The sequence below is a fragment of the Catharus ustulatus genome, chromosome 25 (genome assembly GCF_009819885.2).
Source record: "Catharus ustulatus isolate bCatUst1 chromosome 25, bCatUst1.pri.v2, whole genome shotgun sequence".
Lineage (NCBI taxonomy): Eukaryota > Metazoa > Chordata > Aves > Passeriformes > Turdidae > Catharus > Catharus ustulatus.
In genome coordinates, this window is record NC_046245.1 from 4,200,950 (window position 1) to 4,217,472 (window position 16,523).

Here is a 16,523-nt window from a genome sequence, read left to right on the forward strand (position 1 = left end):
AAGGCAGTAAGAGGAAGACTCTGAGAGCAATTCCCAGAGGATTCCTGGAAAAAGAAGGAAACACAGGAAACCTGTAGTGTTTTTTATCTCACCCCACCTCTATCTTTGCAGAAGGAGCAGGATGAGAAGACGAGTGCAGTGAAGGAGGAGCTGAAGTACTGGCAGAAGCTCCGGCACGACTTGGAGCGCGCTCGGCTGCTCATCGAGCTCATCCGAAAGAGGGAAAAGCTCAAACGGGAGCAGGTAGGGAATTCTGAGTTCTGGCTCTCCAGTTCCTGCTCTTAACTCCAGTCCCATGCAAGCACTCTGTGCTGCAGGAGGCTCAGGAGGAGCACAGCAGTTTTTCTTGAGCCTTTTCCTCTTTTGGCAGGTTCTGGCTGTTGGGTGTGCAGAGCTCTCCCTGTGCCTGTCACAGGTTTGCCCTGTGCAGCCTCAGAGCCAGGGCTGGGTGCAGAGTGCTGGCAAAATGTGTTTGTATCATTAATAGTGGATTTGATTCCTGACCTACAGAACCCCTTCTATTTCTGGGCATGGACCAAGTGTTTTGCAGAGTAGCAGTTAGGTCTTTCATGATTATTTCAGGAGTTTGGTAACACCTCCAGAGAGAAGGCTCAATCACAATTCAGCTCTTAATTTCTAAAGCTAAAAATTCCTGTAGTTTGTCCTCTAAGAACATTTTTAGAAGAAAAAGCTGTAAGATGGAGACCATTTACTAAATTTTCCAGTTTCTCCTTTGACCTGTGTGCATATCTCCAAAGTTTCACCAGTTGCTTCCAATGCTTGCCAGCCTTGCCTTTGCTGTCCTTATCTTGTGGGTGCTGCCCCACAGCTGTGCTCTGTGGCTGGGATATCCTCCAGGACAGCTCCAGGAAAGCTCACTGGGCACACCCTGAGCCCATGCACATCCTCAGGCCTTGCCTGGCTGCTTCCAGCCTGGCTGCAGGGAGAGGGAAAGCAGCATCCTCTGTGATCACAGCTCCTCTGAGAACAATTTTTTTTATGGCCAGGAACTACCCACAGCTTTTCTGGAGTCCTCTTGATCATTTGTTTGCTGCATTGTCTTTGATTTATATCAGTGGCTCAGCTCTCATTGCTGTGTGAACATATTTTAGGTAGGAGGATAAAAAACCAAAAATCATTCTTGGGTTTTGTTTGCTTTTGATATCTTGATGTAACAGCTGGCTAAATCCAGAAAAGCTTATGGAAACTGTGGTGTGCTTTTTAAAAGGATAAAATACCACAGAAGAGTGTATCTAGTTGGGCTCTGTCCCAGCCCAGCTTTTAGGTGAGTGCAGAAGGATGCTCCAGAATTGTGCATCTCTGTTTGGCTATTTTTTTAAAATTTGGTCTTTTTACCTGTGTATATTCATTATCTCATTGATGCTGTCTTGTTGCTCAGCACATCAAATACAGTTTGCTTTGTGTAAACAGACTCGCTTACCTTTGTTACTGAAGCGTTGATTGAATGACATAACGAGTGATTATAAGATCAAAGAAATGTAGATGTTAAAGGATGAATAAATACTTTTATCCTGTTCCAGTCCTCTTTGAATAGATTTTCAGTGCAAGAGATTTTCAGTGCTACAACTTGTTTGCTTGAAATCAAACAGTATTAGAGGCTTCCTAAAGGACAGAAGGAACTGCATTAGGAATTTAACCACTGTTGTTTGGTTTCTGCCTTGAAGTCTGAGAGCTTATGTCTTAAACTTTGTTTTTGTCTCTAGTCTAATTATGGAAGTTGTTCATAGAAATGCCTGCATACTTTTAATTTTTATATAATGTTGCTAATTGGCGTAATAACAATATCTTGAGGCAGGGAGTTCTCCAGGGTAATTTACCAGGCGTGAAAAACTTGTTTTCATTTTTAATGGTAGTATCCTTTAATTTCCTGGGGTTTCCTCTTGTTTTGACTTTGTGAGATTGAATAAACAGAAGTTCTCCATGTAAGAGGATTGGACTGGGCAATGTCCATGGAGAGTGCAAGGTGTTTGCCAGAAGTTCTACAACAGTGCTAGCCTGAGATTTCCAGCACTGAGTAAAGCTGGGGGAACAATTCAGAGAATCTGGAGGGTGACACCGCTCCCAGCTCCTGCCCTCAGTGAGTTCCTGCTGTGTTCCTGTTGCCAGGTCAAGGTGCAGCAGGCTGCCATGGAGCTGCAGCTGACCCCTTTCAATGTCCTGCTCCGCACAACCCTGGACCTGCTGCAGGAGAAGGATGCTGCCCAGATCTTCACAGAGCCCGTTAACCTGAACGAGGCAAGTCTCTTTCCTACAGGTGTTTAACGGGTTGTAGATGAGATATTGCTGGGCAGAAGCACAAACCACCTTGTCCCAAGCTGCTGGTGGACTAAAAACTATCTCAAAAATCATGATGTGTGTATCTTCCAGGCAGAAAAAGGGTATTTTTTTTCTGGAAGTTTAGCACATCTTGGATGAGTAATGTTTTGCAGAGCCAGGGTGTGTCTGCCTTGCCTGGGTGACACAGAAATGAACATCTGTTGCTGCCCCTTGCCAGTGGAAAGGGCATTAAGAATGCTTGTGATGGGTGCGCTCTGGTTGGCTAGTAAATGGTTTTTGTAATTGTACAGGTTTTATATGTTTAGGTTCCAGATTACCTGGAATTCATTTCCAACCCAATGGATTTTTCCACCATGAGGCGGAAGCTGGAGTCCCACCTGTACCGAACCTTGGATGAGTTTGAGGAAGACTTTAACCTTATAGTTGCCAACTGCATGAGGTATAATGCTAAAGACACGATTTTCCACCGAGCAGCTGTCCGGCTCCGGGACCTCGGGGGAGCGATTTTGCGTCACGCGCGGCGCCAGGCCGACAGCATCGGCTTTGACACTGGCGTGGGGATTCACCTGCCTGAGTCGCCCAAGCCCCACGACTTTTACCGCTTTTCTTGGGAGGATGGTGAGTAGTGACTGATGGTTTACAGTAATTTCATGATTATAAGCTGCACCATTTTGACTAAAATTTTGGTCCGAACCCAAAGTGTGGCTTATAATGAGGTGCGGCTTATATATGGACAAAGAAGGAAAAGTTGCCGTTTTAGTTTGGAGGACAGGTGTCTGCTGAGAAAGGCAGGAACCTCTCTTTGAAATGGAGAATGTAAACCCCCTCCCTCCAAATTATTATAATTTTGAAGTCAAGGGGCTCTCAGGCAAAGATATGGGAATAGGAATAATAGTTCTTTACAGGGAAATTAAAATAGAAATGCAGTACTACAAAGAACAAACCCCAAACCCTGACACAGTCAGAGTACAACCTGACACCCGTCAGGCAGGGTGTTGGCAGCAGTCCCATTCCATGGTGGCTGCATCCTCCTGCAGTGACAGATGTGGCTCAGCTGGAGCAGTGCTCCTGTACAAGGTGCAGTTTCCCTCCGGAGCTCCAGTGGTGATGTGGAGAAATTCGGTTTTCCTCTGGAGTCCAGTGGAGAAAGGGGCTCCCTTAGTGTCCCAAAACCTCTGTTTTTATCTTGGTAAGAAATGTTGGGCTCTTCCCCCTGGCTGGAGCAGCTCCCAATGGGATGCAGTAATTTTATCAGTGCCACAGTGGGACTCAATGGCCATGAGCAGAAAATGACTGGCTGGAGGAAGGATGGGTTGTGAAAAGATAAAGAACAATGCCCCAGCTGGTTTATAAAACATGGCCATGAACAGGAGATATCCCATGAGATAAAGAACAATGCCCTGCCTGGTTTCAATGGATGGCCCATTAGCAGAATATCTCCTGCAGAGATAAGGATCACTGCCCCCACCCTCAGCAGATGGTGATAGAACAGATACCTTTTATCACACTCTCTATTGTAATGTGCAGCTTATAATCAGGTGTGGCTTATGTATGGACAAAGAACAAAAAGTTGCTGGCACCCGGAAGTGCGGCTTATACTCAGTGCAGGTTATAATTGTGAAATTAATCGCATTCACCTCAGGCAGGGCACAGCACATTGAGGCTGCATGGAAATCGCAGCCATTCTGCGTACAAGAATTTCCCTAGCCATGTGTTTAGGCACGTACAGAACTCCTTTAGAACCCCAGGGTGGGATTTTGGGTGAGCTGGGCACTCTGAGCTAGGTGCAGCTTAGCTCCAGCTCTCCTAGTGCATGTCTGTGTTGGCAGAGCCTTGTGAACTGCCCATGCTCTTTGATTTGTACAAACTCACGATTTTAAAGAGCAGTACAAAGGTGGGTCTGGGATTTTTTTGCTCTGGGGAAAGCTCATTTAAATACATTTCACTGTGAGCTGACAAGACATGCAGCAGCTGAGTTAGATGGAGCACTGAGGGCTGAAAGGGGGTGATGAGAGGTGAAGCCACTGGGACCTAAGCAATCCTAGCTGAGACTTTCCATTCCCAACACAACCCCATCTATTCCCACAGCCCTCTTGAGGTGCAGCTCCAAAGCACTGGTTGGTAACTTGGCTAAACTTAGTAAGCCATCAAGCACACAGAGCTTGCAGTGTGCCATCTGGTTCCTAAATGTTGAAGCCCTCTTGGGTGCAGATGGACAGTGATTATAAAATTCGTGTAGGTGTTCAGCTGTCTGTCCTGCTCCTGCAGATGCCAGCCCTCCAGCAGAGCCAGAGGAATGGAAAATCTGTTACATTTTGGCCGCTTATGTGTGTGGTCTGATTGTGTCATTTAATCTGACAATGAAATAGATTTCTGACAAGGGCCTAGACCACAAGCTGTTCTGTGTGGGGTGCAGACATGTCCTTTCGCTGTTACCCCTGAGGGACAGTGCAAGTTGAATCAGCAGCTTTTTATCCAAAGGAAGGAAGTCCAAACTCCAAGATTATTGACTGCTAGATCCCCAGGCTAAAGCGATTGATTCATGGACACTGGCACTGGCCTCAGATCCTTCTCCAAGCCTCACTCCTTCCCTTCACTGTTGCCATCTCTTGTGCTGCAGTGGATAACATCCTGGACCCGGAGAACCGGGCTCACCTGTCTCTGGAGGCCCAGCTGAAGGAGCTGCTGGAGAAGCTGGACACGGTGAGCACCATGCGCTCCAGCGGCGCCCGGACGCGGCGCATCCGGCTCCTGCGGCGCGAGATCAACTCCATCCGCCACAAACTGGCCCAGCAGCAGAGCAAGGCCCTGCCCAACGGGGACACTGTGCCACGGGAGGGGCTGGAGACGACATCCAGGGAAGGGGATGAGGAAGGGGAGAAAGGTGAGCAGCAGGGTTTTGATTCCAGGTCTCTAGTGCTCGGCAGCAAAGCCTGCTGTTGCTCCTGTGACCTTAGTGAAAGATGGGAATGGCTCTTGGTGGTTTTGGGGATGATTCTTGCTAAAATGTTCAAGTGGATTCTTTATTCCTTTACCAGATGGTGCCAAGCTCCCGTACCCTCCAACCCTGGAGCCCACAGGACCTGCACCCACCCTCTCAGAGCTGGACTCTCTGCAGGACCCTCCAACACTCAAGCCCATCAGTGAGAGCAGGCCCCTGAACCAGCTGCAGAGGAGGATGGTGCCAGACCGGGAGCTGTTTGACAAGAAGGCTCTGCAGCAGGAGAGCCAGGCTTTCACTCGCCTGCTGTCCAACAACGGCCTCAACGGGCTGGCCCTGCCCCCTGCGGACAGCCCTGCCAGCCCCGCCCTCAGCAGCGTGGGCCGCCGGACATCAGTCCTGTTTAAAAAAGCCAAGAACGGTGTGAAGCTGCAGAGGGGTCTGGAGTGCTCCCTGGAGAACGGGGAGGAGCACAGGCAGGGCGGGCAGTGCTCGCCCTCCTGCCCCGACGGGGAGCGGCAGGCGCGGAAACGGCCCCAGAGCAGGACCTGCAGTGACAGCGGTGGAGAGAAGTCACCCAGGCAGGCAGCACAGAGAGGTGAGGAAAGGCTGGGTGGGACACTCAGGACATGGTGCTCTTGGGTCCTAGGTTGTACTCGATGGTCTCAGAGGTTTTTTGTAATTGATTCCATGATTCTCTAATTCCTTGGGATTCCTTTTCCTTCTGGAAGCTGTGAGATGGGGCTGAGGAAGGAGAAATCCTGGGGCTGAGTAAAAACTTCTGCATCCAAACTACACAGCCAGAGCTGACTTTTTGCTTAGAGGAGAGCACAGTCCTCATAACCAGATGTGCCTCTTCATGTGATTTCAAACAGGGCAGACATGTCCATAATGAGCTACACTTCTCCATTGGCTGTACATGTTGGTTTTGGTCACCTCCATTTTAGACATTTAAAGCTACCAAGATGAAACCCAGGGCAGTCACCAGTAATTCTCCTCTTTGCTGCTATAAGAGGGAATTTTCAGTTTTTTATAGGAGAAACCAATGTGCCCAGCTGCTTACAAAGCTGTTGAGTGCCTGGCTGGAGAGTCTGGGCTGAGATGTTGGCATTCCTGCCCTTATGGAAGGGTTTGTGTTGGCTTGGTCACTCCTAGGAGTGAGAGCTTCCTGCTGCAGAAATGATGCATTTGGTTGGAAGTGTTCACAGTGTGGAGTAACTTAAACATCACTTTGAAATCACTTCTGGAGTTTAAATAAAATTAGTGGGAGTACCAAGCAGGTTCCTTTTAGATCTGCAAATGAGAATAAGCTGCTGAGATGAAATTTGGAAAGACAAAAGAGGAAAGGAACATTGGAGTGATAGCACTGTAATTTCTTTTTAGTTCTGTGTGAACAGCCATTGTGGGACAGTTCCCATCTGGAAGGTTTGACTTAGCTAAACTTCAAATATTATCTTTATAGTTATTTGGTTATCATAAGGTTTCAAGAATATTGAGACTAGGAGGAAGGCAATGGAATGTGGGGATTGCCTTGTCAGGACAGGTTAAAGGAAACACAGATGACTTCTCACCATCATCATCTCTTGGTAATCAAAGCAGAAAGTTGTCATCCACACTGGGGAGAGGTCAGAATGAGAGGCTGAAATTAAAAAAAAAAAGGGAAAATAAAGGCAGGGTGTTGGAAAATCCCTGGTAATAGGCAGTGACATTTCTCCTGTGCTGAAACAGCACAACTGGCTTTTTTCTGACTTGCACCACTGCTTTGTGATTCAACTCCAGCTCCTTCCACAATTTCAAACACGATTGATTTCTCCTAACTGGAGACAGTGTCTGGTGTGATGAATCTGTGTTAGTGCAGAAGCAGCTCAGTGTGATGGGGATTTCACAACAAGGTGTTTCCCAGGAATGTGCTCTATATTTACAGCTAGAAAAAACAGCAGAGCCTTTGCCATGAATTTGCCCTTTGTGGGGCTGTTGGTTTGTGAGCCCAGGGGGTGATGGGTCCATGGGCTGGGTGGGGGAAGCTGTGGTCACCTGTGCTGCTCTGGGCGTGGGGATGCTCTCAGGGCTCATTCCTTGTCATTCCCATTTGTCTCCTCGGCAGGAGTCACCAATGGCTTTGCAAAACACGCAGGGAGTGGCTCTGACTCGGAGTGCAGCTCTGCCCTGGGCAGTGGGCTGGTGTTTGAAGCCTGCAGGTAAGTGCCCCAAGCAGAACTGTTCCCTGGAGCACCTTCTGTATCTGGGTTAATCTCTCTGCCTCTGTTCTTGACTTCTGAGTTCCAAACCCAGCCCAGACTGTTACTTACTTGTGTGTTGGCTCTAAAAGACAAAAAGCTGCTGAGTTTTCAGCCTGTCCTCTTAAGCTGCAGCTCCCAAAAGCAGAGCTTGATTTTTCAAGCAAGTGGGTGTGTGTTGCACTGCTCTTTCTCAGTGCATGCACATCTCTGCTGATGCAGTTCTTGAGAACCAAAACTTGGAAAAACTTGAATTCAAATTTTCAGTTCTTCAGGTAAAGGAACTTTCCCCACCTACTAAACAGCTGCTTTCTTCCTCTCAGAAGTTTAAGAGCAGAACTTCAAGCATGACTGAGCAGACTTTAAGCCAGCACCTGACATCTTCTGATGTCTTGTGGATAACTTGTGCAGTTATTCTGTTCAGGAACAGCTCTTTTACTACTTGTTCTCCAGTCTTTCTTTTCCAGCACCAAAATCACTCACAATAGTTTGCTTATCAGAAAACTGTAAAAGCAAAAAAAAAAATTACAATATGCTAAAAAATGTGGTTGCTTGAGGTGGAGGTAGTCCATTTTCTGAAATGTTTTGTAGTAAGGGGTGAAAGGATATTCAGGATATTGGCTGACAAAGTCCAGTTTCATTCTGGAGTTGTACTGGAGGGCTGCTGTGTCATCTCTCAAGCCTATACACAACTGGTGTAGCTCATGCAAGCTCCAGGCATCATTACATCAGCTCTCAGGTGTGCAGTCTGCCTTTCCTCCTCATGTTTACAGCTGGGTTTCTGTGAGGCCTTTTCAGGGCTCATGGCAAAGCTGGGATGATGTCCAGTGTGCTTTCACCAGAACAAATCACTTTATTTGTGTCAGTGATGCACCAGTGCAGTGATTTTTTTGGTACTTTAGCCTGACTTGGGGAATGCATTGTCTTTGTGGTCCAGGATAACCTGTTTTCTCCTGATGCCCCACTTTTCTCCTTTCCCCATTTCTCACAGTGGTTTGATGCCTCCCAAGCGCAGTCGAGGGAAGCCGGCTCTTTCTCGGGTGCCCTTCTTGGAGGGTGTGAATGGAGACTCTGATTTCAGTGGCTCAGGTGAGAATTGCTGCCCGGCACCCCCTACTCTGGACCCACCTGAACCAGGGGAACACATCTCAAAGCACACCAGGAGCCAGTCCTGCACAAACTGGTCACTATTACCTGCTTTGTTACAGATTTGGGTTATTGCATTTAACATTTTTCCTGCTTCCACCTCTCCTGGTTGCCTGTGCCCTGTGTTCTCCTTGGAGGGCTGGTGTGTGTAATGTGCCTGTCACTGTTTGCTCCTGTTTTGGGACTAGTTCTCTTTAATGAGGGGTCTCTCTGGAGATGACTTCATAGCTGTTCCCTCTTGTGTTGCTTGCAGGGTCTTTGTAGCAAAGTTGTCTTTGCCAGGCTGTGTTGTACATCTGTGAAATTGTCCCATTGCTGTAATGCTCCCCAAGCAGTGCAGCAGTGCTCACAGACCAGACTGTTGTGTTTCTTAGGGTGTGTCAGTGATTGAGTTATTGCAACTGAGATCAGGATTCAGCTTTGAGGCCCTGGCACTCCTGTGCCTTTCTGGGCAGCTTCATCTGCTGCCTCTTTGTCATGGCTCTCTGAGAATCATTATTGTCCTGGACCTTGTGTCTGCTTTGGAGGTGAGCTCACAGGGTGGGGCTGGTGCCCTGAGAGCTGCAATCAGTGGGACAGTTCTGGGGTTTGGAATATGATTTCATTACTGAGAGAATACATTTGGAGTGCAGTAGTGGAGGAGCACATCAGGTCTGTCCTGACAGGATGCTCAGCTGGGTTGTACTCTGCATTTTCTAGATTCAGATTTCAGTGCCAAGATTTGTCCATTTTCCCCAGAGCAAGCAGTGCTGTAAAATCTTCATTAATGAAGATTACTCCTTTTCCAGGCCCAGGAGCTGGCTGATTTCAAATCTATGACCAAGTCCATCTCTTATGGGGCCATTTGATTTCAGTGACTCAATCTGATTCACATTTCTGTGTTGAAGAGTTCATGTGAAGCCTCATGCATGAACAAACCCATGATTTGGGTTTGTGTGGCTTTATCTTAGTGCTGAACCTGACTGTCCTGGCAGAGCATAAAGAAGGCTGGAGTTTTATCAAAAACACCCAGTTCATACAGATACAAACAAGTGATTTTCCTTTTTGTCTTGTCAGTGTGTTTTCAGTACTGCAGTTGTTCACCTGTTTTAGCTGATTCCTGGTGAGACAATGAGACCTGGGTGGGATGGCAGTGTGGTTCCTTGTGTTTCTATAACCCCCTTGCTGGTAAAGCTCCTAAGCTCATTCTCCTGCTGTCCCTTAGGCAGGCCTCTCCTGATGTCCCTTGAGAGCCAGGCTGAGCTGGAGCCCCTGGAGCTGGTGTGGGCCAAGTGCCGTGGTTACCCCTCCTACCCTGCCCTGGTAAGTGCCCTGTGCCTCTCCCCCAGCCTCACCTTGCAGCTCAGCTAGCCCAGAGCACAGTTCTGATGTGCATTGTAACCAGACAGGAAAGGAAAGCTTCCAAAAATCATGGAATATGGGCTTTTTTTCCTCTTTTCTTCCTTGCACAGTGAGTTTTTGCTGTGCTTGTTTTTGCAGAGGATTCATAAAACACTGGTCTCTCATTGTCAGGGGTAGGAGCTCACTTCACTCTCCTCTCCTCTGGAAAGGAGGAAGAAAGTCATCACTACTGTGGGGATGAGAAGAGCTAAATTTTATAAATGCAGGCACCAGGTTGTGCTGCCTGCACATTTTCCTGTTTGGTGAGCACAGCTCCATCTGTAGGTGCCCAGCTGGCTCTGTCATGTCTACATCCTCTTGCAACAACCATATGTTTGATTTAAATATGAGCATATATGCATGTCCTTGAGTGTTATTTCTCATTGGATGTTTATCTGTTAATGCCACCAAAAAGGGCAGATTCTGCTGGAAGTGTGACCCTCATCCAGAGGAGGGAACATCCATGGCCAGCCAGAGCACTCTTATTTCTCCATGTGGCTACAGCCAGGGTTAAACTGTGGCTTAGAATGGATTTAACCACTGAGACTGCCTCCAAAAAAGGCTTTTTTGTAGCAGCTTGTTGTGGTGGCAAAGTGTCTTAATAAATTCCTACAGATGGCCAATGTCAAAGCCACTTTTTCAAGCCCTTAGGAGGGGAGGAAGAACAGACTGGGTATTGCAGCCACCCTCTGCTGTTTTCTTCTCCTCCTGTGCTGATATAGCACAAACGTGGACATGGGCATCTCTGCTTTATTGATGTATTTGTTGTGACTTATCTTCAAAATTACTGCAATCTCTGTTCCCCTGCCTTGATGGAACCAGCACTGCTTGTCAACTCTCAGAATATTTGGCCTGGTTCTGATCTGAGGCAGTGTCAATCTGAGCAATGCCACTGATGTCTACTGAGTTGTTCCAGAATGGAGCTGTTGTGAAATCATGTTTTGCCAGTGGAGTACAGCCAGGAGCATTACATTGGGAGTTTGGTGTGAGGGAGGGAAATCCCTTCTGAACAGAATAATCCTGAGTCTGTACTGAATGCCACATTGGTGTAAATGCATTTACAGCCACACAGAACCACACAGATCCCTTCTGCAAGATGGGGTGCCTGCCTTTGGGACTGACTGGCTTCCCTCCCACAGGGGAAGCCAGGCTGAAATGTTTTCAGAAAGAAACACTGAAAACAAGCAGTTTTCTTACCCACCCAAAATAGACTCAATTTGTTTAGCTTGAACACACTGAAAGAACAGAAAAAATCATGCATTGTGTTCATTGCTGAGCAGGATTTTGTGCTAAATGTGTCCCCTGTGTCCCCAGATCATCGACCCCAAGATGCCACGTGAGGGTTTGCTGCACAATGGGGTCCCCATCCCTGTGCCCCCCATGGATGTCCTGAAGCTGGGGGAGCAGAGGCAGACTGAGGCAGGAGAAAAACTCTTCCTTGTCCTTTTCTTTGACAACAAGAGAACCTGGTGAGTGTGTGCAGAGAGCTCAGAGTGAGAAGATTATGTTAAATCTTTGAGATTATGAGGATGTTACATGTAAATTGGGAATTTAAACATGCAGCAGGCAGGAGGAATCTAAATAAGGAACACAGCCTGCTTTTCCTGGCCCAAGAGCACAGCATCTGACAGCTCCACTTGCACAGTGAACAGTCCAGCATCCTTCACCCAGAGCTCACATCACCACCAAAATACTGAGGCACATGAAGAGAATTTACAGCAAATTACAGAGAGCATTTGACTTCAGAGCACCAGCAGTCTGTTCCAGTGCTGCACAAAAGATTTGCCAAAAATTTCCAGGCTAACATTTTCAAAATGCAGGGTTTATTTCATATTTAGACTTGGCTGATGTTTCAGAGGTGCTGAGTACCAGCAGTTTTCAAATCAAGATTTTTATTTAAGATGGAAAATGTAGGTATAAGCACATAGGTTCAAAGCAAGAAAATATCTGAAGGCCTTTTGTTGTTGCACCTCAGACAGGATGAATCTGCTGATTTTAGGATTAGCTGCTGACCATGCTCACATGGTAACAGTCAACCAGGCAGATATAATGAGCCATGAACCAGTGAAGAGCCTTAAAGCTACCAATAAATCTTTGAAATTTGTGTATGAAGCAATGGGAAATTTGTAAAATTTGGAGATTGGAAGAGAAGGAGGTGACAGCTGCATGCTGAGCCCACTGGATTATTAAAGCAGCAAATAGCACATGGGAGCATGGACAGGGACAGGGACACAGGAGCTGTGTGCAGCTGGGATCACAAACACAGTTTGTGTGGTGGGCACAGGGGATGCGGGACTGTTGGATGCTGTGGGAGCAGAAGAGACCTGGGCTTGTCTTTTCTTCTGCTGCCTCTATAAAATGACATATCAGGAGTTTAAAAGGAGCCTTGTGGTGTTTGAAGAGGTTTTCTCCTGGGGAAGGTTTGTCCTGGCATACCAGGAGGGGCAGGGAAGGGAAGGAGGAATGGGGTGGACATTGCCAGGGCTGGAGGGGAGAGAGAGCAGAGCCAAACACACAGAGGGGTAAAACAGCAAACCTCCCTGACATCTGGGGGCTCTGCAGGGTTTTGTGGGGTCTGAAGAGATGGGGACAAGTGCAACAAAGGGAGAAGTGTTTGCCATCTGCTTGGGAAGTTGGGAAGGGGATCAGGTTTACATCCCTTGCTGAGGGTGTTTGTGTCCTCTGGGTAAAAGAGGTGCCAGGAGACAAATCCTGAGGCTTTTTATTGGCACTCTGCATTGTTCCCCTTTCCTGATTACAGGAACCACTTGATAAAGAGCATGTTCTGCAGAGAGACTAAATGATTTGTAGCAGAAAATCAATGGCACTGCCACGCTTCTTCCTGTTGCTGTACTCATCAGTTTTTAAAATCTTAAATCCAAGCTTGTAATTGAAGCTGTCTTCCCAATAAAAGTAAACATGTCCTTGGCTTTGCCCTGCTCTTGTTGAATACAAGCTCTGCTGCATGTTTACACTCTTTAGAGCCTTGTTTGCAGTTTGTGGGAAGCTGAGGTGCCTCAGGAAAGTACTAAAAGCCCCTCTTGGAGTCAGATCCAATTTTGGTTGACTTCAGTAATGCTGCAGAAGGGTGGCAAAGGCTGAAATTATCATCTTTGTGTGAAGAGAGGCTGAGCTGCCCTGGATTGGCTGGGTGGGAGGTGCATTGAGCTGTGCCTGGTGGAGCTGCAGGGGGCTGGATGTCATTCCTCAGTGTCCAGTTAACTTGGACAAATGACCACACAATAAAAACTTGCTGCAGACAGGCATTTGCAATTGAAGTAATCCTTGGGGATGTGTCATCCTGGTTCTGGATGATGCTCAGATCGTTGTACCAACCTAAATTAATGCTTGCAGCTTCTTGGGGGTAAAAACTCACTTGGCACCATGGACATCCTGTATTTGCTGCTCTGTGGAACACAGGAATTTCCAACTTTCCCCTGAGCTCCAAAGAGCACTGAAAGCTTTGAGTGAGGACATTTCTGTGCTCAGAAGGCATTTGGGCTGCAGGGGCTTCTATGTCAAACACAGGGTTTTAAACGTTTGTACCATTGTTGTGGGGTGTTAGTGACAAATAAATACATGACAGGGGTGTGACTGCTCCTGGGGAGGAGCTGACAGCTCTCTGCACTCCTCTCTGCTGCAGGCAGTGGCTGCCACGGGACAAAGTCTTTCCCCTGGGCGTGGATGACACCGTGGACAAGCTGAAGATGATGGAGGGACGCAAAACCAGCATCCGCAAGTCGGTGCAGGTGGCCTACGACCGAGCCATGATCCACCTGAGCCGAGTGCAGGGGGACAACCCCTTCCTCCCCACTGCCACCTACCTGTGAGGGGCTGCTGGGCCCTGCTGCTCCTGCAGCCCTGCAGCTCCCTGCACTGCACAGTGCAGCACCTGCAGCAGCTGTCAGCGCTCCTCGGAGTACCCTGAAATGTGCCAAAAAAATCCCCCTTGTCCAGCTTCTTCCTGAATGTGTCTTACTGAAGAGCTGGCAGGAGATGAAATGTAGTCTGCAGGGAGTAAGGTAGGTAGGAAAAGCTGACAGGTGACAAGAGCCAAGGTGAGTTGCTGCAGTGAGCAGAGCACACAGCACTTGGATGTTTGGACCTCACGCGCCGTCCCTGCCCCTGCTCTCCTGGACTGCCAGGGTTTTGTCTTGTCAGCCAGTCCCAGGAATTCCTGGAAACCTGGCACCCCCAGGATTCTTTACAGAAATCCCAACTGGGCTTTCTTGTGCCAAACTTACCTTAACCATCATTGACCTTTTCATTTTGCTTTAAATGCCATTGTCCTGTCACATGAAAACTGCACAGAATGGTAGCTGGGAGCTCTGTGCTTCTCCTGCCTACATCCATCATATTTTCATGTTTAGATTTCTCTCACTGCATTTAGAAAAGCTTGAGATTTTGGTAACCTTCCCCCCTTGCACAGTTTCATGCACAGATGCACAGAGCTTTAAAAATGAAAAATCACATTACCTGATCTGTGTCTATATGTTATGTCCTAGAAATGGATTTTGTTGTTTCACATTTCAGTTCTGATTTCTGTGACTCTGCTTGTTGCAGTAACATTTCATATCATGACTTAGCACAGTACCTAAGAAAAGGTAACTTCCTTTTTTTAAGAAGTAATTTTGGAGGTGTCTGTTGAGCTGGAGCAGCTCTGCAGGCACTGAGGTTGATCAGGGTTGGAGGGAGATGCATCTTTTGTGTTGGTTTATGCACATTTGGTGTAAGGCTCCTCTTCCTTTTTTCCCCCCTCTTTTGTGTCTCCCTGTTTTCCTCTGCCACATTTTGGACTGAAACCAAGCACTGAGCAGAGCACACAGCCCTTCTGCTGTTTCACCTCCTCCCACACCTGCACATCCTTCCCTGCTCTTTGGGTCTCCAGAGTTTCATCCAGGTAAACCCAGACAATCCCTGGTGGTTTGGGTTTGCATTGCAAAAAAAAAAACTGTTTGGGAACTTGGTGACTAAATCTTTTCTATTAGCCAAGGACTTTATGGTTTCTCTGATCTCTTCTGTTGCATATCCCTCTTTGCTTTCCCATTTTAAAGAGCCAAAGGTGCAAAGCAAGATTGTAGATTGAATATCATCATTTTGCTTTTTAACTCAGTATTTTTAAATTATTTTTAACTTTTTCATACTGAAGAGAATGTGGAGTCAAAATAATGATAATAATAATAATTAATGAATAGTAAGGAGTAATCACTGCCATTTCTACTTGTTCTACTTTTTTAAAATACCACTTCTTATACATTGGGGCATGGAATTGCATTTGAAGGAATTTTAAGATTCCTGTAACATAGAGAGATGGGGCATAGGAGTTTGTAAAAATATTAATAGTGATAATAATGCCCATGGAGTGTGGCTAGGGAAGGATGTTGTGTATATAGTTGTAAAATGTTCTAAATTATTTAGACCTATTGTCACCATTCTTGAAGTCCTCAGTTGTGTTGCTGGGTCTTTTATATGCACACAGTGTAATTTATTTAAAGGAACATACACTTCTCCAGGTGGTAGCTCAGCTGTGGACTAGTGACCTGTGTACATGTTTTAAGGTCTTGGGAGTTGGTATTTTATTTTTTTTTTTCTGTTTTGTTTGGTTTTTAAATGATTTTAGAATTTGGATTGGCTGATATCCTGTTGTTGCTACAGAACCTAAATGTTACTGTCAGTCTGCTGTAAAGCACAGATTGCTCTATTTATTGTAGAAAGTGAGTTTATTTGCTTTCTAGAATTGTTTATATCAGATGGTATAAGAGAAGTAATAAGAAAATCTATGCTTGTAAAGAAAAAAAAGCTAATTTTACCTACTATAATCTGACTGTCTGAGACTATATTTTCTCTTTGAGAAATAAATGTTCTAATGTATGGAAAAAAAAAACCAAAACAACAAAACACCACCCTCAGAAAGAGTTCTTCCTTGCTAATGTTGTCCTGAAATGCAGAACTTACCAGGATGGCTTTCAATCATCCCAGAGCTCCCAGGTGCAGGGGGGAAGAGCAAGGACAGGGAGGTGACACAGGGAGGTGACACAGGGAGGGTTTCCTGTCCTGTGTCCCCTGTGCAGTGGGTGACAGCTGCCTGCTGCATGGAGAGCTCCCACCTTGTGCTGGTTTTATTTGTTGGCTTTCTTTTATTTGGAGTTTTTATAATTCTTTCTTTTAAAAATTGATGTTATACTAAGGACCACTCTTTTCTCAGAGAAAAACAACAAAAGGCACACTCAAACATAAAGTCCAAATGCCTGAGAAGAACAACTGCACCTCAGGAAAGTGATTTCTTGAGATACTGTTTGGAGTTTTATTGGCAACAAGGTTCTGCCTGTCACATGCTTGGCCTCACTGCCTGCTGCTTCCTCCCCAGTGGGACCAGAAAGGGAAGGTGGAGGGACTGGGAGCCTCCAGCCCTGCCAGGAAAGCCCTGGTGAGAAGCCCAGGGTAGCCCAGACTTTCCCCTCATGCCCTCCCCAATCCAGGCCATGGCACAGCACAGAGGTTCTGCCCATGGAAGGGAAGGG

The 16,523-nt window shown here is 46.7% G+C and overlaps 1 protein-coding gene across 4 annotated transcripts in view; it reads left to right on the forward strand.

Moving 5' to 3' along the window:
• The window catches only part of BRPF3 (bromodomain and PHD finger containing 3), a 31,482-nt gene extending 15,582 nt beyond the window's left edge, over positions 1–15,900 (forward strand). For 3 of the 4 annotated variants that reach the window (XM_042779990.1, XM_033080142.2, XM_033080143.2), the window contains exons 4-13: positions 112–243; positions 2,128–2,256; positions 2,604–2,916; positions 4,919–5,182; positions 5,337–5,837; positions 7,344–7,437; positions 8,468–8,565; positions 9,827–9,924; positions 11,317–11,471; positions 13,646–15,900. In XM_042779990.1, coding sequence (XP_042635924.1) covers positions 112–243; positions 2,128–2,256; positions 2,604–2,916; positions 4,919–5,182; positions 5,337–5,837; positions 7,344–7,437; positions 8,468–8,565; positions 9,827–9,924; positions 11,317–11,471; positions 13,646–13,832 — 1,971 coding nt within the window. In that variant the 3' untranslated portion in view covers positions 13,833–15,900. Of the gene's footprint in view, positions 1–111; positions 244–2,127; positions 2,257–2,603; positions 2,917–4,918; positions 5,183–5,336; positions 5,838–7,343; positions 7,438–8,467; positions 8,566–9,826; positions 9,925–11,316; positions 11,472–13,645 lie in introns of those variants that run through there. The other variant, XM_033080144.2, reaches the window with a different exon arrangement.
• Positions 15,901–16,523: the final 623 nt, after the last annotated feature.